Genomic DNA, 26939 nt, shown 5'->3' with positions numbered 1-26939 from the left:
CCTCCCCTCCTTGGACTCTGTCTTTACCTCTTGTTTGCTTGGTGTAGCAGCCAGCATAATCAAAGACCCCACCCACCCTTCTCTCTTCTCTCCTCTTCCATCGGATAGAAGATACAGGAGCCTGAGGGCATGTACACCAGACTTAGGGACAGCTTCTACCCCACTGTGATAAGACTATTGAATGGTTCCCTTATATGATGAGATGGACTATGACCTCACGATCTACCTTGTGACCTTGCACCTTATTGCACTGCATTTTCTCTGTAGCTGTGACACTTTACTCTGTACTGTTATTGTTTATACCTGTACTACATCAATGCACTCTGTACTAACTCAATGTAACTGCACTGTGTAATGAATTCACCTGTACAATTAGTTTGTAAGACAAGCTTTTCACTGTACCTCAGTACAAGTGACAATAATAAACCAATACCAATAAAAGTGAACACTCCTACCAGCTATTTTCAGGCTGTTCCAACACACTATTAAAGTTCAAGCACTGTATCACCAACCAAAATTTGAGGGTAAATTATCTTACCATTTGCTCAGTAACAGTACAAGGCAGCACAAACCATTATAAGCTAATGAGTGACATGTAATTCCAGTTATATACTCTGTGTAATCTATGTAAAAAAAAACAATTTAGAAAGGAACATATACCTTCAACAGCATGTGCTTCTCACCAGGAGTAAGGTACATTCTGTTCTCATAGTAATCAATACAAATATTTACAATGTCAGCAAGGAGCTCCTCATAGCCTGGAATGACTTCAAGCTGCTGTTGGAGTGACTGGAAAGAGAACACATATTAATAAGAAATTTATTGTACAAAACAACAGCTTGTACTTCAGATAACAAGTCTACTACAATATAAAATAATAAAGTGCTCCACTCTGCACAATTAGTTTCTTGCCTTATCATTTTTGCTAGGTATTAATGAGCTATAAGTGCACCCAATGCAGTAGATAATCTTACTGTCTTGGCATCCAAAAGGTCATTCCACTTTTGGAGACAAAGAGGTCTTTATATCTTGCACTGTACTGCTGCCACAAAACAACAAATTTCATGACATACATCAGTGATAATAAACCTGATTCTGTTTCTGGAAGGAGACATACATATTCAAGCACTTTCAAGGCTGGGTTGCCAAGGATTCAAGTTGTGAACTTCAAATTAATTTTCCCTACCTTCCTGGTCTGGAAGCATTCATCATTAATACAGCACCCCAGGCTAGAAAGGGAACTCGGCAAAACTAAAATCTGAGATCTTCCTAACATCTCATTACCTTGTGTATTTAAGAACATAATTCAAGAAGACATTAATATCTGAAAATCAAATGACAAAAAGTGTAATTTCCTCAAACTGTCCCCTTCAACATCAATAGGCAGAGCTCATTTCCAACAAATACAGTGAAACAAGTCATTAATCCACCAAATCTTGTTAGTTTGCAGTGACTGGCCAGTTAAACAAAGATAAAACTCATCCCACTTATGTCTGTAATGTGTCAATTACAGCTCTTCAAAACTATACACATTAGGTCAGTTAAGCAACAAAGTCAGTGTCCTTCACATTCCATGAATGTCCCATAGCACTTACATCCATGTAAACGACCTTGAAAGACCAGAATTATTGTGGCATATCTGGCAACCAATTCATGAAGTTCCACAAACACCAATGAGTTCATGTGCTGGTTAAAGAATGAATGCTGGAAAGCATTTATTTAAAAAGGAGCTAGGATTTTATACATCAACTTGAACAGGGTGTCAAAGCCACGGCTTGGTGTCATATCTGAAAGATGAACACCCAAATATACAGCGGGGTCCTTCAGAACTATGCTGAAACAGTCTAGATCTACATGTTCAAATCCTGGAATGGATTTGTGTACAAACTATTTATACATTACCATTAAAAAAAAGTTTTGATCCATATAATTTTTAAATAACCATTGCATTTAATTGGTGTATTCAGAGAGAGTCACTGAAATAACTCAATGGGTCCCTCTTGAGGCTCAACAGAAGTAAAACTATGGGTCACATTTACCTGAGTAATTTTGTTGTGATTTGCAAGAAACATGGAGAGATTTTGAGATTCTTGTATAGATTGTGGGTCTGACATTTTACGAAGAAACTGAGCAGCTCTGAAACGAAGTTTAATTTCAATGATCAATTCAATGATTACAAGTTCAATATTATACATACTAAAAACTATTACAATATTACATGCACTCCCCCCCTCCAAATTTCTTAACACTGAATCTATGCGTTACTATCATTTAAGAAACTGGAATTACCCAATCATGATTAATTTTAACAAAATGGTTCGGTACCTCTCTCCAGTGAAATTCCAGTCTATAATGACAATAAGTTGATGTACAGAGGGATCTTGGGGTCCCAAGTCCATAGCTCACTGAAAGTGGCCACACAAGTAGATAGGGTGGTAAAAACAGCACGTTGCCTTCATTGGTCAGGGCATTGAGTATAAGATGAAGGAAGTCATATTGCAGCTCTATAAAACTTTGGTTAGGCCACATTTGAAGTATTGTGCGAAATTCTGGTTGCCCCATTACAGGAAGGATGTGGAGGCTTTGGAAAGGGTGCAGAAGAGGTTTAACAGGATCCTGCCTAAATTAGAGGCCATGTGCTATCATGGGAGGTTAGACAAACTTGAGTTATTTTCTCTGGAGCGTCGGAGGCTGAGGGGAGACCTGATAAGAGTTCATAAGATTATGACAGGCATCAATAGGGTAGACAATCAGAATCTTTCTCCCAGGGTAGAAATGTCAAATACTAGAGGACATTCATTTAAGTTGGGGGTTGGGGGGGGGGGGGGGGAAATGCTGGGATAGAGTGGTAGGGGAGAGAGAGAGAAGTTTAAAAGGAGATGTGCAGGGCACATGTTTTGTTTTAAAAACAGAGCGGTAGGTGTCTGGAATGCGCTGCCAGAGGCAATGGTGCAAGCAGATATGATAGTGGCATTTAAGAGGCTGTTAGACATATGAATATGCATGGGATGGAAGGATATGGATCATGTACAGGCTGAAGAGAATCGGCATCCCTTTTGGCGCAGACATCATGGGCCGAAGGGCCTGTTCCTGTGCTGTACTGTTCTATGCATTGAAGTGTGAACATTACTACTGAAAGCATATCAATGTGAAGCAGATGCTCTGCTATTTGGCCAAGTCAAATCTATCTTTGTGCAGCATGCCAATACATTTATAATGTGGGAGCACAGTGACTGAAGTCAAATTTAGTTAACAGCATGCAAGATTATTTAATATCATTGAGACTTCCAAATTTCCAACAAAATGTTTGTTTGGAAATTGTTGGTAATATTTTTCCAAATTTCAGGGACAATGAAAAACTTTTTGAACTATCATAGTTTCTTCAGATGAAGTAAATGAATTTGTTATGCAATTGACTTTTATGTATTAAACGTAATAAATACCATTAAATGTAATTTGAAACAGAATCATTTTTTTCTTCCAATTTTAAGTTATCAGGTTTTTACTGCTTCTTTTCAGAGCATAGGTAGTCCTTTAACTAGTTAGGAATTAAACAAGTGTGTCACTGCTTAAATACACTCTGTTTCAGTTGACACAGACCTTACTGAATTCAAAACTATAAAATAAGTCCATGGATTAATATTCTCACTATTGCTGCTCGATGCCAGAAAATCTATTTGCAGTTAGTGTAACTGAAGAAAACAGCGAAACTAACATAACCCATTTCCAGTAACTTCCTCCTCTAAACATAACGCAATGATTATAGTTGATCATGCTGTCTAAATCATTTGTCTTAATTACTTCTACAGTTAGTACTAAATATAGTAACAGTTCAATTAAATCTGTCACAGCAATTGAGAAAATTAAAATAAAAGAATAATTCACCCATGTTTTTGATTGCAGTTATCCAAGTTTATAAGTAAAGATTACAAAACAAAGTCTCACCGTTTGTATGCCGAGTGATCATTTTTCACACTACATTTCATGTTTTTCAACTCATCCAAGACTGCAAACATGTTAATGAATTTGCCCAGTGTGAGAAGGTAAGCTTCTGAAACAAAGTCTCTCCTCCTCTCTGCATGACAAAGTCGTTTCATCTCGTTACAAAACCGGTCAATTGCATTGCGCTGTTGAATAAAAACCAGATAAATTTATGGGTTAAATTAAGTTTTAAAGCATCTCCAGTTGTTGCAAAGCTGAGGTCAATATGATTAAATGTTTACATCATATCAAAACTGCTTTCAAGATGATGGTGATTTAAAACTGAGAAACTTCTTCTCACAGAGGGTAGTAGAAATCTCTATCCCAGAGAGCTGTGGAGGCTACATCATTAGAAGGATGTAAAGTAAAGGAAAATAAATTTTTGAAAGATCGGGAGATTAAGGGTTATGGGGACCTGGCACAGAGGAGGCCTGGGACAGATCAGCCAAGATCATATTAAATGGTAGGGCAGGCTTGAGGGGGCAGGTAGCCTACTCCAGCTCCTTTTTTCTTATGTTCTCTGTTTACTTAATATTTTCAGAAAGTCTCACTCTTCCTCTCAATGAAGCTGCGAACAATGTAATTGTGAAATCCGTAACAATAAAAATATGATAAAAATATAATAAAGATCTTCTGGATCACGAGAAAGATTCAAGTTTAGGGCAAAGAAACAGAACTGAAGACTAGTTTTTAAAAATTATACTTTCACATCACAGCAATTTTATTGCAAGGCCAGGGGTTCACCTCCTTTATAAAAGTCAAAAGTCTGCTAAAAAAAAAGGATACAATGGCTGTTTATAACAAAATTATGGCTCAGGAAAAATAGTAAAAGAAAGTAACAGTATAGTATGAAATGGCACCGTGCCATTTTAAAACATGTCATATAAAATAGCATCTATTTGGCACTAGCTCAAATGACTGGGTAGTTATAAGATATCCAATAGTGCTGCATGCAATAGAAAATTACACCAGAAGTATAAAAGCAACCACAGTAGGACAAATAGGAGAAACCATTTCCATTTCCTCACCAAGGTTCACATGTTGTGACTGGACACCAGAGACTGCATAGTGCTATGCTGCACAAGTGTTTGGCATGATTCATTAATAAAGTTCTACTGAGTCATCTCAAATTTTGGAAAGTACATGGAAAGGAAAAGGAGATATGCATAGGAAATTAAGGTTAACTTGGGAGATTGGAGCAAGACTAATCAGGCAGTTGAAGGAAAAAGGAAAGTAAAGCAAAAGAAGAGACAAAAGAAAATAAACACGAATGTGACGGATTGGGAAAGGATTCCAGAGTTGGAGGCAAAAACACTGATACCATCTAATTAATTCAATATTGCAATGAGTGGACTTGATAATTATTCTCCACAGATAAGCAAAGGATGGCCAAATTAGAAAGCATTCATAATAACTTTTGTTTGCTTACCTGGAAATACATGAAGTTCATTAGTTTTGTGACTTCTGGTTCAAGAACTTCCACTGTCTTTTCATAAATTTCAACTCTATTAGGCTGTTCATTGCACTTAACCTGTGATAAAAAAAATCATGATTGTGAATCCAATTTATTATACCACACAGTTTGCCTGCTCAAATGGCCAGTTCAGGAGGGTAAAATAAAAACCATGGCAAATTACGCTCAACTTTTATTGAAAATAGAGATCCAGTAAAACCCCAATAATCTGGTACCCTCAGGACTATGGTGGTGCTGGACTGGCAGATTTTCTGGATCACCGGATGTTACTCCCATTAATATTTTAATAAACTTTTTTTTTAATAAAGATGTTATACAGTCATATAATAATTTTTTTCAGTGAACCAGGCAAGTTTAAAGAGAGTATACGACACAAAACCTGCAGAGCTTGTAAGAAGCATGGGAATGGAGCCTCTGTGAGTTTATAAGGAGCCTGGGAAAGATCACCAGTGAGTGAGATGCCAAATCATTGGGACTTCTAAACAATCAGATAGCAGGTTATCATAGTTTTATTGCATTGAATTATTTATCAGATTAAAATATTATGTGAATGCAATATTGGAGTTGAAAGACAAAAAGAGGGAAAATAATTACCACAAATGAAAAAAATATGATCAGCTGTCAAAAGACACGTTCCAATGACAACATTTAAAAGTTCCTGTGGCATCTTGGCTACATTTAAAGTTTATTGCCTACTAACCCAGAAGGCCTCGCACAAGAAAAAAAAAGAGCTCAAAAGAGGAAGTCAGTTGACAAATGATTGAAACATAACAATCATTTAAAAACAAAATAGGTATTTAAGCTAAAAACCAAATGCTCACAGACATCAATTGCTCTCCAACCATAATCACTAATAGAGGGAATAGACCTCATTTCCAAAGGTCTTGCAATATAAAATGGAATTAGTGCACACTTCTTAAAATGAGCTGGAATAAATCAATGTTCAATACCTGAGGAATGGCTCTTGAACAGCTTCTCCAAGTATACAGCATAACAGCATATTCTTGACCCTCCTCCAACATTTCATTCTGAAAACAAAAAAAAAGTCAGTGTTGAGCACAAACTCTATAAATCACAAGCTGTGCAAAGTGCATAGTTAATACAATTTGGTTTTCAAATTGTACCAGCTAACAAATACATTTTAAAAATGCTGTTCTAGAAACAATTATATTCATAACTGAAAGTTACACTTTGAAATGCAAGTTTTCTTACCGTACCCTCTTTAAAAAAAAATGGAAATATTTTCATTAAATAGCTTTTCCCCACGCTCAGGAAAGTCATGAGCATTGCAGTCTCTGAGCTACTTTTTAAAGTGCTGTCAATGCTCTGTCAAATTTGAACAAAACAGATAACACAAGAAACAAATGATAAAACATTAGGAGGCAAATGTTGGCTGGGATAGTAAGAGAAGCTGCTCTTCAAATAGTGCAAAGGATTTTCTTTTATAGGCCATCCAAACAGGCAAAGATCTAAAAAAAAGATTTGCCAGCAATATGAAACAGGAGTAAACTGAAATGTCCATTTAGATTAAATGTTTAAACCCAATTCAGATGAGAGACCATTGAACCAAACTGCTACTTCTGTAGTCTCAAAATGTAGCTGAAATTCAAACCAGGGGAGAAAATTAAGAGGGAATGGAGCAAGAGGAATGTAAAATTAGGAAGAGATGGAGAAGGGTTGATAGGCGCAAACTGAATGTAATGATTGATGCACCTACAATAATAGCAACAACAAGATTAAGTTTAGTACATTTTGGAAAACTGAATATTTACAGATAGCTGTACGGCTGTAGTACATGCTTAGCTTGGATAGAAGGAAAGAAAATCATGCTAATATTTAAGAAAACCTTAGATTGACAGTTCAAGAGAATGGGAATAAGAACAGGATAAGCACAGACTGCTACTTATATGGAGGATATTCACTAACAGACATTAGATAGAAGAGGATCATGGATCAGTCATGAGAAAAAGAAGGACTTTTAGCCATTACATTTGCATTTTTTTGATAAAGACCAACCCTGCATAATCTCAGCTTTTAGACTTGGATCTGTACTCCTATACTTTTTTTTTTAAAAGTGTAATGAGGGTTTCTGGCTCTTAATATTCTTTCATATAGTACATTCCAGACACCTACCACCCTCTAGATGAAAAAATTGATTGCTCATCATCTTTCTAATGCTTTTACCTTTTCTGCCCAACTGACCAGAGCATCCATCTTTCTGGAGTCTAAGTTTTCATCCTCATAGTCAACCACATTGCTAATTTTTGTATCTGCAAACTTCTTTATCATGCCTCCACATTTAAGTTTAAATAATTAAATTTTACTATGAAAAGGAAAAGATTTCCTGCAACTGTGACAATTTTGGATCCAATTTACTCCTCTTCCTTCGGTCCCTGAAGTTTACAACGTTTAACCAGCCTGCCATGTAGGACCTGACAAAAGCCTCACTAAAAGCCATGTAGAATATAATAAATGCACTGCCCTCACCGAACTTTGAGGAGAAAGCAGGGAGGGTCAATCATGTTATTCTCTTTTAAAGATGCTAAAACCCCAACACCCTCTTTTACTCAGTTTATCCCATCGGTGCTTCACACTTTTCCTCCTGTGTCTTAACCGTTTTAACTTTCCCAATAATTGAGTGGGATTGTCATAGTGCCAAGAGCTTAGACTGGAAGAATTTGTTAAGTGCGCCCAAGAATGTCATTCCCAGATTTCTATATTCTTCTAGGCTTTCTGTGGGATTGTGCCTTGGGTACAAGACAGAAGTTTCCTTTCTTTGGTCTCTTCTTGCTTTCTATACACCTTATTCTTCATAGGGTTCTAGATTGGTGGTCTCACCCTCTAGTCTTCATGAGAACTTATTAACTCAATCTCATCCTTGAAAGTTTCCATTACTCCAAAACTGATTTACCTACAAATGGCAACTACTAGTCCACCCTCAAAGATGTAATTCTACATATTTTGATCTGCTCCAGACCCAGAATTCTGCTGTTGTGTGAGTAATGAGTTATCTGTAATATAAACATGTAGCAAATTTGAGAGAAATAAGATGCAAACATAATTTTATATTGTTATAAATCAAGACCTGGAGCCACGGTACATCAATAAAGATGAACAAATTCTGTTACCAGAGATCTACATTACCATGCTAGAATGAACTGTTGCTTGTTCAATGTATCTGGCAATACCCGTAACAAATGCATTTCTGTCTTCAAAGTTCGTGTTGAAATTTGGCTGGAGAAAGAAAATAGGTTAGTCTCAACCAGCAGAAATTACTTCAAATTTATCAAAGAAAAATTTGATCTCACTGAGCTCTAAAAAAGCTGCTTCATTCCCTCAGGTGCTATGTGCTAATACAGTTGGCACTAATTAAAACTGTCAGTTGCTGCAGTAGAGATAAGATACATTTGCCAGCACAGAACAACAGTGAAGGGTGTCTTTGTTCTTGCACAGATGCAAACTTTAATAATTTCTCAGATTCAATTTATATTTTTAAGCTCATAGCTTGATGTCACCAAGGACTTGTACTCCCAATTTCATCTCAATGTCCCACCCATGTCTTCCCTTGATCTGGTTTGATGAATACCTATAACCCCAGAGAACATATTTTAAGAGCCATTCCTCAGCTATGAGGAATGATTTTCAGCAGGTTTTTTTGTATAAAGAATTGGTCAACATTTTATTTTATTGGCGAGAAACTCCCAAATATTGCCAGTAAATCTGTAAGGTGGAGGTGTTGCTATAGAAAATGGATAAAGTTAGATTCAGGTGTTTTAAATGGACAGGAAAGTATTCAGTACAAGTGTAAGGAAATCTAGAAGCAATTGTACAGGGTTTTGGTGACATCACACTTGGAAGCCCATGTAGCTTTGGTCTCTATACCTAAAGAGATATCTTTTAGGAGGTGGCAGTTTATTGGGTTGTGGTGACTACCCCTTATAACGAGAACATTGGACTGAACCTATACTAAATAATGTTTAGAACAATAAGCAGCATTTTCACTGAAACAAATGAAATTCTTCGATGGATTAGCAAAATTAGTGTTAAGACTTAGAGGCTAGAGTTTTAGGGTAAAGGTACAAAATCGATCAGAATGAAACAAGGAGAAATTCCCTTACCCAGAGTATTGATATTCCTTGGAAATCTTTACCCAGAGCACATTTAAGACTTAGATTGACAAGTTGTTGGGACACTAAGGGAACTGAGCAATACAGGGATCAAATGAAGTATGAACTAAAACTAAAAGGTTTGACCATTATCTGACTGAATGGTGAGCAAGATGAAGGAGGCCATGTGATGTGAGCTAAAATTCTGGAAGTTCTGCTTTTCCTAATCTTCCCACTAAAAGTAAACTAACATTCCTACACTTTCTCTCATCTGCCAACTCACCCACACCCATTCAAGTCATCTCTTTTCTTTACAAACACCAAGTCAGTATATCTTACTTTCCCATGTAGCTCTGTGGTCAGTAAACTGTATATATTATACTTCATTCCTTCATCTAAGTCATTCATATAAATTGTAAATCATTGAAGACATAGCACCAATCCTTATGTAATAAAGCAACCTTCTGTATTGTAACTTGAATTAAATGCCTTCTGAAAATACAGACGATGCACTGGTTTCTTTTTCCCATCCCTGTGTTACATCCTCCAAAAAAAATCATGAGAATTTTTTTTTATTAATCAGTGCAGATTCCACCTTGTAATAATATAATTTTCTACGGGCTGTGATATCACAATCATAATAAAGGATCCCAGCATGATTCCATCAGTTGATGTTAGGCAAACTGGTCCACAGTTTACTACTTTCTAAATTTAATCCAGGCTACAGAAAACAACCCTAGAATCTAGGGAATACATTTAAAGTGTTTATCATTGCAAAACTGCCCTCCCAGATATGGCATGGATCCAAATACTTAATGACAGGAGAATCCCTGTTGACTTTCTTCCACTCACCAACTGTATCATTCTGACTTGTTTTACTTCAGTCCCATGGATAGTGATTTAATGCAGAAAGCACTGGATTGAATTTGAACAAACCAACCAAGAATAATAAAAATTTCAAATTCATCTTACTTGGTATAATAGTGATGAAGGTGGTGGTTCGATACAAGGCTGCTGGTCTGGCAATGGTAGGTCTTCCAAAAGATCAACATTGGATAAGGCATCTTCCAAGGTCACTTGTGCAGTCATGGTTCCTCTGAATGGAAAAATAATTAAATAGAAAATTATGCTGTATACTAATTCATGTTACTTGTCCTGCAATGACAAATCCACGAAAGTGACCTTTATTCCCAAATACAGTCATTAAAAGGAATTCATACAATCATTGAATGGTCACAGCACAGGATACCAAAATTCCACCTATCACGATCCCAATGTCTCCCTCGTTCTGTGCCCAGCCAACCTTTTCTTTGTAGACTTGTAAAATGGTCTCGACTGTATAGTTATCCAATCCCACCTTGAAAGTCACAACAGAACCTCCCCCCAAAGCACCTGCATATCAGTGCATTCTAGTTTCCAATCACACACAACATACAAAGTTTTTCCTCATGTCATTCTTGGTTCTCTTCCCTTTGGTTTATACTTGTGACCGTAAACTCTCCACCCCTCATCATTTTATACACTTCTATTAAATTTCCCCTCAGCCTTTGCTAAAGAAAGTAGTCCCACCTCTCTAATCTATTTTATAACCGGTCTCTTATCTCAGAAAATGTTCTCATAAATCTCCTTCTAAAGGAAGGGTGTGAGGGTGCTAATGATACCAACTTTTGTGTCATCAGCGAATTAATTATAACTCCTACATTCATGTCCAAGTCATTAAGGTATATATAACAAAGAGTAAGGGTCCAGCACCAATCCCTATGGTACACTACTGGTCACAGGCCCCTAATCACAACAACAAACTTCCACCATCACCCTCTGCCTCCTATTACCAAGTCAATTTTGGATCCAGTTGGCTAATTTGCCTCGGATCCCACAGACTTTAGTCTTTTAAATAAGTTTCCCAAAGGGAACTTCGTTAAAGGCCTCAGTGAAGTTCATATAGATCACATCAGCAACACTGTCCTCATCAATATGCTTTGTTGTCTTCAAAAAATTCAAACTAATTAGTCAGAATCTCTCCTTAAGAAAATTGAAGCAGCAAAAATTCTGTAATTCACTATAACTATGGATCAATTTTATACCACTCGAGCCTATTACTTGCATATATGTACATACATGTTCCATTCTACCATTCACACTTAATTTAGCCTTTCAAAAACAAAACATGTGCATCATTAGAAGAGTAAACTCACTGTGCTTACAAAATGCATTAAAGTCACTATGTATTCAGCTGGAAGTTGTATTCTAAAGAAAGGATAATGCCAAGTCAAAATTATCTTTAATCATGCAGCATCATTTCCTGCTGATTTTACTCAAAAAACTAAATCAGGAACACTATTTATAGAAAATTACATTTACATTATGGATTTTAAATACAAGTAGCATTCTGAAATTTCACAATTGTCTTTCTAGCTTTATTTTTAGCAATGTGGTGAGTCAGACCCATGTCAACAGAAATTGATGTGCATGGTCAACTGATTAAAAAAAAACACTGCATTTAGAATTCTGTTAGACAATTCAGATTGGATAATGGATGCCTTGGAGGAAATTACAACACTGAGTACTTAATTGGGGAGGCCTGACATTCTGAGGCACAAAACCAAAACACAAAGCATTTATCAGTGTCAACAGAACTGATAAATTTAGAAGCTGTTAAGTTAACGAGCAGCTTTTGTCTTTTATTTCAAAGATGATGAATTACCAGGGTGGGGAGGCTAACAGAGTACTGCTAATATTACATTGGTGACAATGATTCCATGCATGTTCAATATTGATGACAGTGTTATGATATTCACAAATTATTTTAATGACAAGAGAATGCAACGTGTCTAAGTTTCTGATGATACAAAGTTAGGAAGACAAGTGAGATGTGAGAAGGACACAGTCTGCAAACTGACAAGGGCAGATTAAGTGAGTGGGCAAAATAGCAGCTGAAGTATGCTGAAAATGTGAGTTTAAGGACTTTGGTAGATGGAAGAGGAAATAAAACTATACTTCGAAACAGAGAGAAACTGGTATACAATGGTGTATGGGTGATCCTGTTGTGCTAATTCACAAGCTACATAAAGTAAATATGCAGATACAGCAAACAATTAGGAAGGCAAGTGAACTTAATTGCAAAGGTGCTGAGCTACAAATACAAGCAACATCTTACTGAGATCGTACAGGACTTTGGTGAAACTTCACGTGAAGGACAGTTTCCAGCTTTGGTCCTTGTAAATGAAATACAATTTTATTGAAATGCACAAGATTCTGAGAGGTGTCGCTAGCATAGCTGCCAATAGTAGAATTAGAGTGCTTAGGCTCAGGATAGGTGGCTGGCCATTTAGAATTGAGACAAGGAGAAAGTCCCTGTGCACAGAGTTCTAAACCTTTGGAATCCTCTACCTCAGGAGGGTTGTGAATATTCATCATTAAGTATATTCAAGGCTGAGACTGACAGATTTTTGGACATTTGGGATTCAAGGGATATAGGGACTGGGCAGTGTGAACTTCCCATAGTATTGGCTATAATCTTATGGAAAAGTAGAGCAGGCACAAACCACCATATAGATTTCTATTTTTGTTATCTTCCCTTAGTTAACCATTCATCAGGAATTATAAACACTCACATCTTCCATTAGATGCTCCGCATTAGTATTTTTTTTGAGGGGCAAATAGAGTAAAAGAATATACATTATAGCTCTGCAATAAACAGAAGCATTAACTGTGGAATATATTTAATACTTTAAAAAGTCATCAAACATAAAATGTTTATAAAGTTCACTTTTAGTTTCTCTCCACTTAAACTTTCATGACAATGCCATTCTTTAATAACTTACACTTATATACACTCCTAGTGTCAATTGCTATACAGTGTCTAATAATGGTTTACATAAAAATTAGATGCCTGAAGTTTTAAAGATCGGTCTTAAGAAAAAAAAGAGTTGGAGAAATCTAGGGAAGGAAATCCAAAACTTAGGGTCTTAGCATCTGAAGGTTTTGGTGATACAACAATTAAAATTGGAGATAAGAGAAGTCAGGAGTGCCGATATCTTAGAGGACTGTAGAAGAATGCAGAGATACAAAAAAGGTAGGGTAATGTACGAATTTGAAAATAAGAAATTTAAATTCTATTGACAAGTAGAGGGCATTTTCTCTGCACTGCAACGATTCACAACAAATTCCTTCTCACTATCTCAACACACTTAGAATTTATCTGAGCAAAACAAGCTGTTCATATAAACAGGAATTCTTACCGTTTAAAGCACTGATCAACAAGGATACCTGCATCAGCTAGTAAATTAACCACAACCTCCAAACTGTCAATTATAAACAATGGATTTTTTTAAATTTGACTGGGATTGACTCTATCCCACGAACACCTTTATTAAATGAAAACTTAGGGTTCAATTCTGGCCGCTGTTTGTAAGGAGTTTGTACGTTCTCCCTATGCAAGGAGTTTGTATGTTCTCCCTGTGTCTGCGTGGGTTTCCTCCCACTTTCCAAAGAAGTATAGGTAGGAAGTTGAGGGCATGCTATGTTGGTACTGGAAGCGTGGTGACACTTGCAGGCTGCCCCCAGAACACTCTATGCAAAAGATGTATTTCACTGTGTGTTTCTATGTACACATGACTAATAAAGATATCTCATCTTATCAGCCTTTTGCCCTTTTTTTCAGGGCGGCATAAAGTACTTTACACCTAATGAAACTTGAGCTTCACTAGAACATAAGGAAAAGAAAGAGCAAGCCATTCAGCTCTTTGCATGTAATCTATAATTTAAGATTTTTATTTCTGCGCGACTTTCCTGTACTATATTATATTACTATATACTATACTACTAATATTTGAAAATCCAATGATCTCACCTGTGGTCAAAAGTCCAACATAAGGAGGAGCAAAAGCAGGCCATTTAGCTCTTCAAACCTATTCCTTCATTCATAGCATTCTACCTCTACACCATTTTCAGGTATGATGCCTGTTCCTGGGTGCGAACATCACCAATAGCCTGTCCTGGTCCCACCACGTAGACACCACAGCCAAGAAAGCTCACAAGTGCCTCTACATCTTCAGGAAGCAAAAGAAATTTGGCATGTCCCCTTTGATCCCCCATCAATCTTTATCGATGCACCACAGAAAGAATCCTATCCAGATTCATCATGGCTCGGTACGCCAACTGCTCTGCACGAGACCGCAAGAAACTGCAGAGCTCAGCGCATCACAGAAACCAGCCTCCTCTTCTCGTTGACTCAGTGAAACAGCCAGTATAATCAAAAACCCCACTCACTCTGAACATTCTCTCTTCTTCCCCCTTCCATTGGGCAAAATATACAAAAAACTGAAACACATACCACCAAACTCAAGGACGGCTTCTATCCTGCTGTTATAAGACTATTGAACAATAATCTTATAACAGTGGGATAGAAGCTGTCCTTGACTAGTATGATAAAATGGACTCTTGACCTCACAATCTACCTTGTTATGGCCTTGCACCTTATTGTCTGCACTGCACTCTCTCTGTAACTATAACACCTTATTCTGCATTCTGTTATTGTTTTCCCTTTACTACCTCAATGAAATGATCTGTATGAATGGCTTGTAAAACAAAGTTTTCCACTGTACCTCGATACACATGACAATAATAAACCAATTTACTAATTGTCTTTGATTCCAAAAATTTACTGATCACAATTTTGATTGTGCTCAATAATTCAGCATTCACACCCTCTGGGTTAAGTACTTCCAAAGAGTGCAACCCTTTGACTGAAGAAGTTTTTCATCTCAACCTAAATGGTTGACCTCTTATTCTGAAACTGTGACACTACCACCCACATCATTCTCCACTTCTGGACTTCCAAACCAGGAGGAAAATGTAATCTCATTGAAATGCTTAGGTTTCAGTGAGATTACCTCTCAATCACAAAGTGTGGGGAATTAACTTTGCCTAAAGATAGCACAGCAGGACAATGATTCAAAAGACTTCACTCACAATTGAAATGTATACTTGCAATCATGATCCATTGATAAATCAGTTGCAGCAAGTTTTGCTGACTTATGAGTCACTGAATGCTTACTGCATTCAATTCTCTCATCTCTACACAAACAAAGTGCCAGAAACACTCCAGAGGTCAGGTAGTATCTTTGGAGAAAGAAAGTCAGTGTAGATGAGACATGTACAAATGAGAGGAAGGTCATTTGAGAGGAGGGCAGAGAGCAGATGAGTAATTAAAACAAAAACTAAAGCCCTGGGAAACTTGTTAAATGAAACTATTCAGACACTAACATTTAGGCACACTTCAAAGAAGGCTAATGACTTGGGAATTCAATTGAAAACATCTTGATTTATTTGGTAAATAAACAAAGAAGACAATGTTGATGCTAAAAATGCCCTCATTTATCACCTATCCCTGAGCGCTGCAATGAAAGTGGACCCCAAGGCTATTTCAAAGGCCTAACAGTTAACCATATTGGTGGATCCACTAGAGTCACATCTTGGCCAGATCAGGTAAAATGGCAGAATTTTCTCAAGGACATAAAGAACAAATTTTGGGTGGCAGTGTCATAGCTAGAACTGCTGCCCCGTCAGCTTCAGTGACCTGGGTTCAACCTTGACCTCCAGTGCTGTCTGTATGGAGTTTGCACCTTCTCCCTGTGAACGTGGTTTCCTGCTTCATCCCAAAGTAGTTAAGATAATTAGCCACTACAAATTGTTCCTCGTATGTAGCTGAGTGATAGAATTTGGGGAGAGTTGATGAGAATATGGGTCAAATACAATGGGATTAGTATAGGGCTAGCGTAATTATGTTTGATAGTTGGTTCAGATTTGATAGGCTGAAGGACCTCTTTCCATGCTGTATGATACTATAATTCAAATCATACGTTAAAAATTATAAAATGCTAAAATATCAACATACTCATAAAGAACCAGTCTTTGAATGTGTGTTTATTTCTGGTTCAGCATCATTCCTCAAAGCAACATTGTATGATGCCTACCAGCAATGCAAACCCAAGAGTTTAACAAGGGTGGAGCTGACATTTCCCAGGAATGTAATCATCCTTATATGACACATTCACCATGAGGAATGACAGGCCATAAATTCCTTAATGTAGATAGAAATGTTATTCAATTCCATTGCTTCAACCACACTATTTAACACTGTACATGCATGAAATTATATCACTTGAAAATAAGTCACCTAAAGGAACACAACCTTGTTAAAACAGTACAAGTGCTATGTTGCAATGAGCAGTCACAGTTCGTTTCAACTTCGTAAACATAATAGACTGGATCCAACTAGAGAGGGGCATCCTGCAATGCATGCATTTATATTTTTACTTCTCTACCCTACAGCTCAAAAAACTTGCTCTAAGTGAGAGCTAATATAGGCATGGCAAAGGCAACTAAACATCCAGGAACTCAGTGAATGACAGGATTGGTGATTAGTCTCCTTACCGAGATTGAACAAATCGAAAAAGAATAACAAGGAAGAATGAATTAAGAGTCAAATTAGGCACAGAAAGTCAGATAAGTGCAGGGTAAGATTGGAATAAAAAGACAGACAAAAGAAAAATTAAGTAAAAATTTCAAATTGGAAAATTTTATAATCCTTAGAAGTGTTTACAACAGGCAAGAACTCTTAAGTTGTTAACTTTCTAAGATATTGCATGTACATTGTTAAAAGGTATTTGCACTATTAATTGCTATAGTTAATTCTATGTAGCTTGATTTACAACACCAGAGAGCCCAAAAATAATGGTGATTTGATGAGCAAGTTCTGTAGATATGCAGAACTCGAATATGGATTGTGTTGACTGATTTATGCAACAACAATGGCTACATTAACACACTGAAACTTTGCCAGCAAGAGAGAGCCATTTTCATTGTACACGCACTTTGCAGAGCATGCAGGATGCACACAGAGAAACAAGAGCACTAATGAAATCACTGTTAAAGGGATCATTATTTCATTACAAACAGAAGCATGAAACCAATAGTACTGCTATACCAGGAACCTGGCATGAACTCCTGTCCTCTCATCTGCTGAATGCTGATGTGGCAAGAACCTGGGTGCTGGGAACCTGATGCAGATTCAGCAATGATTCACCTTATGGTTCAGAGTGGAGAGGCTGTTCATGAGGAGCAGTAGTGCTGGGTGGGCCAAGACAAAAAGTTGAATTTAGTTAGTGCCATGAGAGACTCAAAGGTGTACCCTGGCGGGCACGGATAAGTACAGGCATTGTGTTCATGTGTTGACAGACAGTCTAGTTCATACAATTTCTCTTACAACCACCTACTGGATGATGGAAACTGCAGTTTCTCTCTCTCTTTGGCTGCACGCCTCTCCCCCTGCCCAGATGATGTTACTAATGATGAACTGTACCATATTCAAACAGTCCATTTAAGAGGAAATGCTGTTCTTCAAGTTAAAGTAACTTAGTAATAACACAATCAGGGACAAAAAGAAAGCAACAGATATAATTTGTAAAAGATAAAAGATAGGCAGATACTAGAATCCAGAACAACAAGCAGCAGCTGAATCAAAAAATGTCTGCATTTTTTCCAAAAATCTAAAGCATAATAATGGATAATATTTCACATTAATTACGAAGAGTTTACGAATGTTTACTTACTCATCTGACATCGTCCTTACTGCTAACAGTTTCCTTGAACTATTTCTTGATTTGTGGCTTGATTAGGGCAAGTAGTTCTTTCTATGTGTCTGTGTGACAGTCACTTGCTCAACTACCTGAATTGAAAGAAAATATGGAAATGTAAGAAGCAGCAGCAGCACTGGATAACTTACATTTCAACTACAGCAAATTTCAGATATAAAGTAGGCAAGGGATCACTAATAATGTAGTTCGGGGACAAAGTCATAAAATGTGAACTTTGCCAAAATTGTTAACTGTTTTAGTTCACATTTCAATAAGTCCCGTCAGTGATGCCACAATAAAAGGTGATTGGTCAATTTTGCACGTACAGACATTTCAATATATACCAAAGTTCCGAAGTCAAGCTCTAAAGTTATATTATTGAAATGACGGAAAGGATTATCAACAGTCCTATCAAGATTATACACTGATGCTCAATTTGGCTTCCCCCGGCAACACAGCTCCAATCTCACTGAAGTCTTCTCCAAACATGGACAGAAGAGCTCAGTTCCAGAGCTGAACAGAGTGCTCAATAGAGTATTGGAAGTCAAGACAGTATTTGACCAATTGCAGCCTCAAGCAGTCCTTCTAAGACTTAAACAAGAGGTGGGCAATCAATGGCAGCCATATCCCAAGAATGAATTGAAAGACACTAGAATAATAATTATAGAGTCAGATAAAAGTTCAACTCTTGAAAGAAAGATTAACCTGTCAACAGTCAAATCTAAATTGCATGGAAGTTGACAGGTTGAACTGCTCTGGGAACAAGGTACATAAATATTAAGGACAGATCTCAATAAAGACTGGTAGAGTTTTTAAAATAATGTAAAAACGGAAAACATCTCCGTGACACTATCTTCATTTCATTAAAATTTTTGACATTAACGATAGGGATAATGATGGCATCCATTACCAAAGAAGTGCTTAAGAAATAATAATGCGATTGCGTAGAGTGAACAGGGATTTAGGAAAAGAAAAGCATGTTGGACAAAACTATCACAATTTTTTTTCTTGAGGTTGTAACTAGCCGAACAGTTAAAGGGAAACTAGTGTATATGGTGTATTGGACTTCCCAAAAGTTTAAAATGTGCCACACAAGAGGTAGTTAAAGAAAATTACAGCACATGGGATTGGGGGTGATAGACTGGCATGGATTAAAGATCAGTTAATAGACAGAAGCAGGAAGGAATAAACTAGACATTTTTGGGTTAGGAGGCTGTGACAAATGGACTGTCACAGGGATCAATGCTGGGGCCCCATCTGTTCACAATCTACAACAATAATTTGGATGAGGGGACAAAATCTAAAACTTAATAATTTGAAGCCTGACACCAGTGTACAGTGCAGAGTGCCTTCAGGGGCATATAGACAGGTTAAGTGAATGGGCAAAAAACTTGGCAGGTGGAATAAAATGTGGAAAAACATGAAGTCATCCATTTCCAGTGGAAAAAAATAGAAATTTTTTTTTATATAAATGGGGAGATTGAAAGATGTTGGGATTCAAAGGGATCTGGGAATATATGCACACATGACTGGAAGTTAACGCGCAAATACAGCAAACAATGAGGAAGGCAAACAGTACACTGGCCTTGAATGCAAGAGGATTTGAGTGCAAGAGTAAAGACATCTTACTTAAATTACACAAGGCCCAGGTGAGGCTACACCTGGAACTGTGTCCATGTCAGCTTTTCATTGCGATAGAGGTTCATCAGATCGTTTGCCAGACTCTGTGGTATTTGTTGTTGGAAGAGAAATTAAGCAGAATGTATCTACATTCTCCTGAGTTAGAATGAGAGATCTCAATTCAACAGAAGATTCTTATAGGGCTCATCAGGATATATGTAGGAATGATGCATCTCCAGGTTCTAGTATTTAGAATCAGGTTCACAGTTTAAAATTAGGATCAGCCATTTAGGACCAAGACGAGGAGAGATCTCTTCATCTATAGGTTAGTGAAACTTTGGAAATTTCTACAAATCAGGTGTAGAGCGTCAGCCACCGAGTACATTCAAGACACAGGTTTATAGACATTTGGGTATCAAGGGAACCAAGGGATAAGGAATTACTGCTAGAGCGTGGTGCTGAAGTAAAAAGGTCTACAACATTCTTCAACATCTAAGAATATTAATAAAGCACTGTACAGGGCCAAGAGGGGAGAGGGGGGAGTTGCAGGCAAAATGGCTACTTTGCCCAGAGCCCAGCAGCAATATTCCCAGAGGCAGAGGCACATGTTAAAAGATCAGTCTTGCCCATGAAAACATACATACACAGACCTTCTGGTCGCTGCAATCAAAGTAGGGACTACATCAAGGATTAACCACAAGGGGAAGGGTTCAGAGAACAGCTTTGGCATTACAGTGAATGGGATGGGTGGGTAGGAGCAGACACTAAGTAAAGCATGAGGAGCTACCCACCCAGCAGCCAGAAATCAGATAAAGCTAGCCCCTTTTAACTCATGGAAAAGCATGCCTCAAACTTCTAGATAACACTTCCTTTGATGCATGTGGTCTATGCTGTTCATGAACCTGAGCTGAACAACAGTGTGCAAGCCACATTACATCTTGTGCTCCACACTACTGCTAATAGCCTCTTATGTTGCTTGACATATGACAAATTTTCAAAAGTGCACAACCTGCACATAAAAAACTGAAGGCATTCAGAGATTCATTATGAAATTCCTTTGCACAGCATTAAAACAAAAGTGTCACGTGAGGGAATTTCTTGCCTTAAGTAAAAAGCATATGATGGCTTTTTTTTGTAAGATGAGATATCTAATAGTTGAAATGCAGAAGCTAACAAAGTTCAAGTCAGCAATTACACAATACAACAATCTCAAGTTTAAATAAGTTGTTCAGGGGATATGATGTGAATATTCATGACAACCAGCTAGATTCATAGAATAAAAAACTAACTGGAAACAGGAATTAATGCAGGCACAAAATTACTTCATTAGATCAGATTTTGCTGACAGGCAAGTACTGATGCACATCATGAAGGAAATTAACACCAGCCTGCTGAACTGAAAAGCGTTTATGATTTGCCTCCAAAACAGCTTATTTATTCTGAATGTTAGGATCCAAGCATGTGACTAAACTAACTTCAAATGCATTAAGAAAAGCACATAAACTTCACAATGCTGAAATTCAATTAATCAGAGAAGTGGCTCGAGTACGTCAATAATTACTCATGCAAAACCTTCCCTTTTTGAAACTGAGACTTCAAACATTACAAATAAGACTGGCTAGAAATGAAAAGCAAAAAACCGCAGATGCTGAAAACTGCTAGACATACTTAGCAAGTTAGGTAGAATTTGAGCAGAGAGAAACAGAGGTAATGCTTCTAGTCAAGTGAGAAAATATGTTTCAATTTGCAGAGGTGGGGTGGGGGGGGAGGAACGAGAAAATATCTGTGATAGGGTGAAGACCATGGTTATCTAAATAACACAAATGCTGTTGATGCCAGAGAGAGGGTGATGAATGCATGTTAATCATAGCTGATCTGACTTGGCAAAGTGTGAAGGGAGATGAATACAGTGAGAAGGAAACTATACAGAAACTGAGATGCAGAACACAGCAGTTCTTTAAAATCTGAAATAACAACAGATCAGATCACATCTGTGGAGAGAGAAAAACTGAGCTGATGTCAGTTGAGACACACAAAGACATCAGCTGTGGTTAACAAACATTCATCACCCCTTCTCTGATGGCATCAATAATCTGTGTGTTACTTGGCACTTGGACAAGCTTGATCACAACTCTATCACACATTCACTTTGTTCTCTCCAGCCCTCCTCCTCTCTGCAACATATTCTCTTATTTTTGTTGCACACTCATTCACTCAATTTTCCAGTTCCGATGAAAGATCATTGACCTAAAATGTTACCTCTGTTGTTCATCTAGCTCCAAAATCTTGCCGACACCAAATTTACAAAACATGCTCTCTACTTGATGTTTGTGAGGATGGCATACAACAGGCTGATACTCTAGGGCATATCGATGTGAGGAAAGAGGATGTGCTGGAACTTTTGAAAAACATGAGGATAGATAAGTCATCGGCGCTGGACGGGATATATCCAAGGTTATTATAGGAAGCGAGGGAAGAGATTGCTGCACCTTTGGCAATGATCTTTGAGTCCTCACTGGCCACAGGAGAAGTGCCAGATAATTGGAGGGTGGCAAATGTTGTTCCTTTGTTCAAGGAAGGGAGTAGGGACAACCCTGGGAATTACAGGCCAGTGAGTCTTACTTCAGTGGTAGGCAAATTACTGGAGAAGATTCTTAGACACAGGATTTATGGGCATTTGCGATAGCATAGGCTGATTAGGAACACTCAGCATGGCTTTGTGAGGGGCAGGTCGTGCCTCACAAGCCTGATTAAATTCTTTGAGAATGTGACAAAGCACATTGATGAAGGTCGAGCAGTGGATGTGGTGTACATGGATTCTAGTAAGGCATTTGATAAGGTGCCTCATGGAAGGCTCATTCAGAAAGTCAGGAGGCATGGGATCCAGGCAAACTTGGCTGTGTGGATTCAGAATTGGCTCACCCATAGAAGACAGAGGGTGGTTGTAGACAGAGCATATTCTGACCGGAGGTCGGTGACCAGTGGTGTTCCGCAAGGATCTTTTTCTGGGATCCTTGCTCTTTGTGATTTTTATAAATGACTTGGATGAGGATGTGGAAGGATGGGTTAGTAAGTTTGCAGATGACACAAAGATTGGCAGTGTTGTGAATAGTGTAGAAGGGTGCCGTAGGTTACAACAGGACATTGGTGGGATGCAGAGTTGGGCTGAGAAGTGGCAGATGGAGTTCAACCCAGAAAAGTGTGAAGTGATTCACTTTGGAAGATCGAATTTGGAGCCAGCATACAAGGTTAATGGCGGGGCTCTTAGCAGTGTGGAGGAACAGAGGGATTTTGGGGTTCACGTCCATAGATCCCTCAAGGTTGCCGGGCAGGTCGATAGGGTTGTTAAGAAGGCATATGGTGTTCTGGCCTTCATTAGTTGGGGTACTGAGTTCAAGAGTCGCGAGGTAATGTTGCAGCTCTATAGAACTCTGGTCAGACCACACTTGGAGTATTGTGTTCAGTTCTGGTCGCCTCATTATAGAAAGGATGTGGAAGCTTTAGAGAGGGTGCAGAGGAGATTTACCAGGATGCTGCCTGGATTGGAGAGCATATCTTGAAGATAGGTTGAGCAAGCTAGGACTTTTCTCTTTGGAGTGGAGGAGGATGAGAGGTGACTTGATAGAGGTGTACAAGATGATAAGAGGCATAGATCGAGTGGACAGTCAGAGACTTTTTCCCATGAAAGAAAATGGCTAACACGAGGGTGCATAATTTTAATGTGATTGGAGGAAGGTATAAGGGGGATGTCAGAGTTAATTTTTTTTTAAACACAGAGCGGTAGGTGTGTGGAACGCATTGCCAGCAGAGGCTGTGGAGGCAGATACATAAGGGACATTTACGAGACTCTTAGATAGTGACATGAATGAAGAAAAATGGAGGGCTATGTGGGAGGGAAGGGTTAGATAGAACTCAGAACAGGATAAAATGTCAGCACAAAGTCATGGGCCGAAGGGCCTGTACTGTGCTGTAATGCTCTACGTACTCTGAGCTCTGACATAGCAAAAGATTACCAGGTGGGCAGAAGAAACAAAGAGGATATTCTCAAAGTCTGTTCGAAAAAGTGTATCATTACAGAGAAGCAATATCTGTAAGTTGCAAATAACTATTTTTTTCTCTACTTTCTGTCCACCTACATAATTTAAAAATATTACTAGAAGAGCACAAGTTTTACTTCCCAGCTACCAAAGGATAACTGAGTTTCCAGAAAAAAAACAATTAACCATATCTATAAGTAAACACAAGCTAATTTCAAACCTTCTGCCACCAATGCTAACTTCAAGGTCAACATATACTGCACTTAAATTCTGTCCTCTAGAGAAGCATTTAGCCCATGCATTAACAGAATCCAAGATCTACAATTTAGCAATGCACCAAACCACACATCACCAATGTGTGACAATATGCATTGGGTTTGAACACATTGTTTACACAGAAACTATCCCTTAGTGAATGCTAATTTAATGTGGTGAAATGGTCTTTCAGATTTAAAATAGGGTACCATAGAACCATACAGCCCTTCGGCCCACCATGTTGTGCCGTCCATCAAACCACCCTCACACTATCTAACCCTTTCCTCCCGCATATCCCTCTATCTCACATTCCTCCATGTGCCTATCCAACAAACTCTTGAACCTGTCCAATGTATCTGCCTCCACCACCACCCCAGGCAGTGCATTCCATGCACCAACCACTCTCTCCCCTGAACCTCCCAAATACCCTGTACTACCTCAATGCACCCTATAATGAATGGATCGGTACGAACAGTATGCAAGGCACGTTTTTCACTGCACCAAAAGTACAAGTGACAATAATAAACACGGCAGCGTAGCGGTTAGTGTAACGCTATTACAGCGCCAGCGATCAGGGTCCGATTCCTGTTGCCGTCTGTAAGGAGTTTGTACGTTCTCCCCGTGTCTGCGTGGGTTTCCTCCTGGTGCTCCGGTTTCCTCCCACGTAATTTGATTATTTGACAAAAGTGTCATTTTCTGTTGAGAATCCCTATAGATATATACTGAAGTCCATCCACAGTCACCAAAGAATTAAGATCCAAATTTAATTACAGGATATAATTGCATCATCTTGCTGTTCTTTGAGAACAAGAATAGCAATGACCTCTTCCAGTTATAGAAAGCTCTGACGACTCTGCACGTTATGTACAGGTCTGGCCTCCTGAATAATGAAGGATACACTTGCGAGAAAGAGCATGCAACAAACATCCACAAGATTAATTTCTGGGATACGGAATGTGTCACACGAAGAAACTCTTATACTCATGAGTTTAGAAGGACAAGAAATAATTTCATTGAAAAGTTTAATGTTCTTACAGGAGTGACATGAAGGTGCAAGGATGATTTTTGCTTGGCTGGAAACCAGGGATCACAGCTTCAAAATATGAAATCAGCCATTTAGAACAGAGATGAGAAGAACTTTCTTCATCAGAAATGGCAAATCTTTGGAATTCCAGATACAAAAAGGCTCTGAAGACACAGTGTATTCAGGACATAGATTTACAGACTTTTAGATATTAAGGGAATCAAATAATATGGGATTAGTGCTGAAAAATGTTGATAAGGTCAAAGTATCAGCCAGGACCTTACTGAATAATGGAGTAATCACAGGAGGCCAAATGCCCACCATTGTTTCAATTTCTTATGTTCGAGGAAAGAAAATGGTCATGTGGGAAGTTCATATTTTATAGAAGGCAGTCAAATTATAGATTGTAAATACTTCCAAAATTCAGACTTCCTGAAGTGCAAACAAATAAGATGGATTTGATATTACAACATCCCCACGTTCTCTTACATTCTTATTTTTGATTTGTGTGTGTGCATCATCTCAGTGCAATCCAGCACACAACTGAGCGCATTAACAACTTTGAGTTTGGCTTTTCATCAAAGTGGGCTTTGATGTTTGATGCTCTCAGTTGTAGTGTTAAGCTAGTAGTATTGCAAAGTTACAAGATCTTATGAATTGTTTATTTCCCAACTTACACTGAAATTTTGCAGTTTTTTTTATATATAGCAAAGAGGCTAGTCAGATCTGGCAGATGACAGAGGGTCCATTCATTTCAGTTGGAATTCTCAGGCTGCAGAATGGGGAAAGTTATGCTATTTAAAAAAAATTATTTCACTTTAGTTTATCTATTTTTAAATGACTTCTAAGTGGCAAGTTTTAATTATTTTAAAATATAATAATTTTACTTTTAATAATTAATAGCTTTTTAACCTATCAATTTTAATAGCTTTTAAATGTTGCCATGTCAGAGAATTTAAAAACAAAGACAAAGCAACACCCTTACTTTGGCTCCTATCAAGGTATGTCAGGTGCACTTCAGTTGTTGAGCCTCAGCAGCTCACTACGCAATGTATAATTACCATCTGAACCATTCAGCCCAACTCCAGGATAGGGAATGGTAACTATATGTTCACAACCACACGACTAAGAATTCAACCCAATGAATGGGGTCCAGAAAATCTGGCCCCATATCACTCATCTTTGTGTTGTTTCCAACTTGGAATTGTGGTTTTCTATCTCAAAGTTGTTCACAGTTGAGATTTAACTTGGTTTCCTGCAAGACACAACTAGTCAAGCCTGACAATTGCAATAACTGTCCATTATTCCAACTGCTGTTCAGACATTTCCTTAATAGGTCAATGTATCTTCAGTGTTTTCAATTTTTTCTAACTTTTATGGGGGAAAGAAAAGTAGTAATAAGGACATTTTTCCAACATTAGTTAAGAGGGATTATGTTAGGAAAAGATACTATGATAAGGGTTTGGGAATAGAACACAGTGAAGAACTGAATTGGGGACTTGGAAAAAGGCAGGACATTGGGTAGGAATTACTTTATAGATCGAGATAACCTTGAGAAAGGAACATTCTCATGGTTATGGGGTGGGGGCTGCATTCCTGACGAATGGTCTGTATCACGATTTTCTGTAATACAACACAGCAGCATCTGCACATGCATCAAGAAACACGAGTTGAAAAATAAAATTTTAAATATTTACTTTTTCCACATGAATTCTGAGAGAGCAAATTTTATTCTTCATCTAAAAATTTTGGGTAGCAATTTGTGAATTCTATAAGGGTGAATTCCCATTACCCAAATGGCCA

General features: G+C 37.9%; 1 protein-coding gene across 3 annotated transcripts in view; it reads right to left on the bottom strand.

The window, feature by feature from the left end:
* Positions 1-26939, bottom strand: part of cyfip1 (cytoplasmic FMR1 interacting protein 1) — a 104839-nt gene that overhangs the window by 66651 nt on the left and 11249 nt on the right. For 2 of the 3 annotated variants that reach the window (XM_052025983.1, XM_052025984.1), the window contains exons 2-9: positions 18177-18292; positions 10534-10657; positions 8600-8689; positions 6406-6483; positions 5411-5512; positions 3946-4127; positions 2040-2136; positions 661-789 (exon numbers count right to left, since the gene is read on the bottom strand). In XM_052025983.1, the coding sequence (XP_051881943.1) occupies positions 661-789; positions 2040-2136; positions 3946-4127; positions 5411-5512; positions 6406-6483; positions 8600-8689; positions 10534-10657; positions 18177-18187 (813 nt within the window). In that variant the 5' untranslated portion in view covers positions 18188-18292. The remainder of the gene's footprint in view (positions 1-660; positions 790-2039; positions 2137-3945; positions 4128-5410; positions 5513-6405; positions 6484-8599; positions 8690-10533; positions 10658-18176; positions 18293-26939) is intronic. The other variant, XM_052025985.1, reaches the window with a different exon arrangement.

This window comes from Pristis pectinata, chromosome 11 (assembly GCF_009764475.1).
Source record: "Pristis pectinata isolate sPriPec2 chromosome 11, sPriPec2.1.pri, whole genome shotgun sequence".
Taxonomy (NCBI): domain Eukaryota; kingdom Metazoa; phylum Chordata; class Chondrichthyes; order Rhinopristiformes; family Pristidae; genus Pristis; species Pristis pectinata.
The sequence above is the reverse complement of the archived record's forward strand: the minus strand, read 5'-3'. Positions and strand labels throughout refer to the sequence as shown.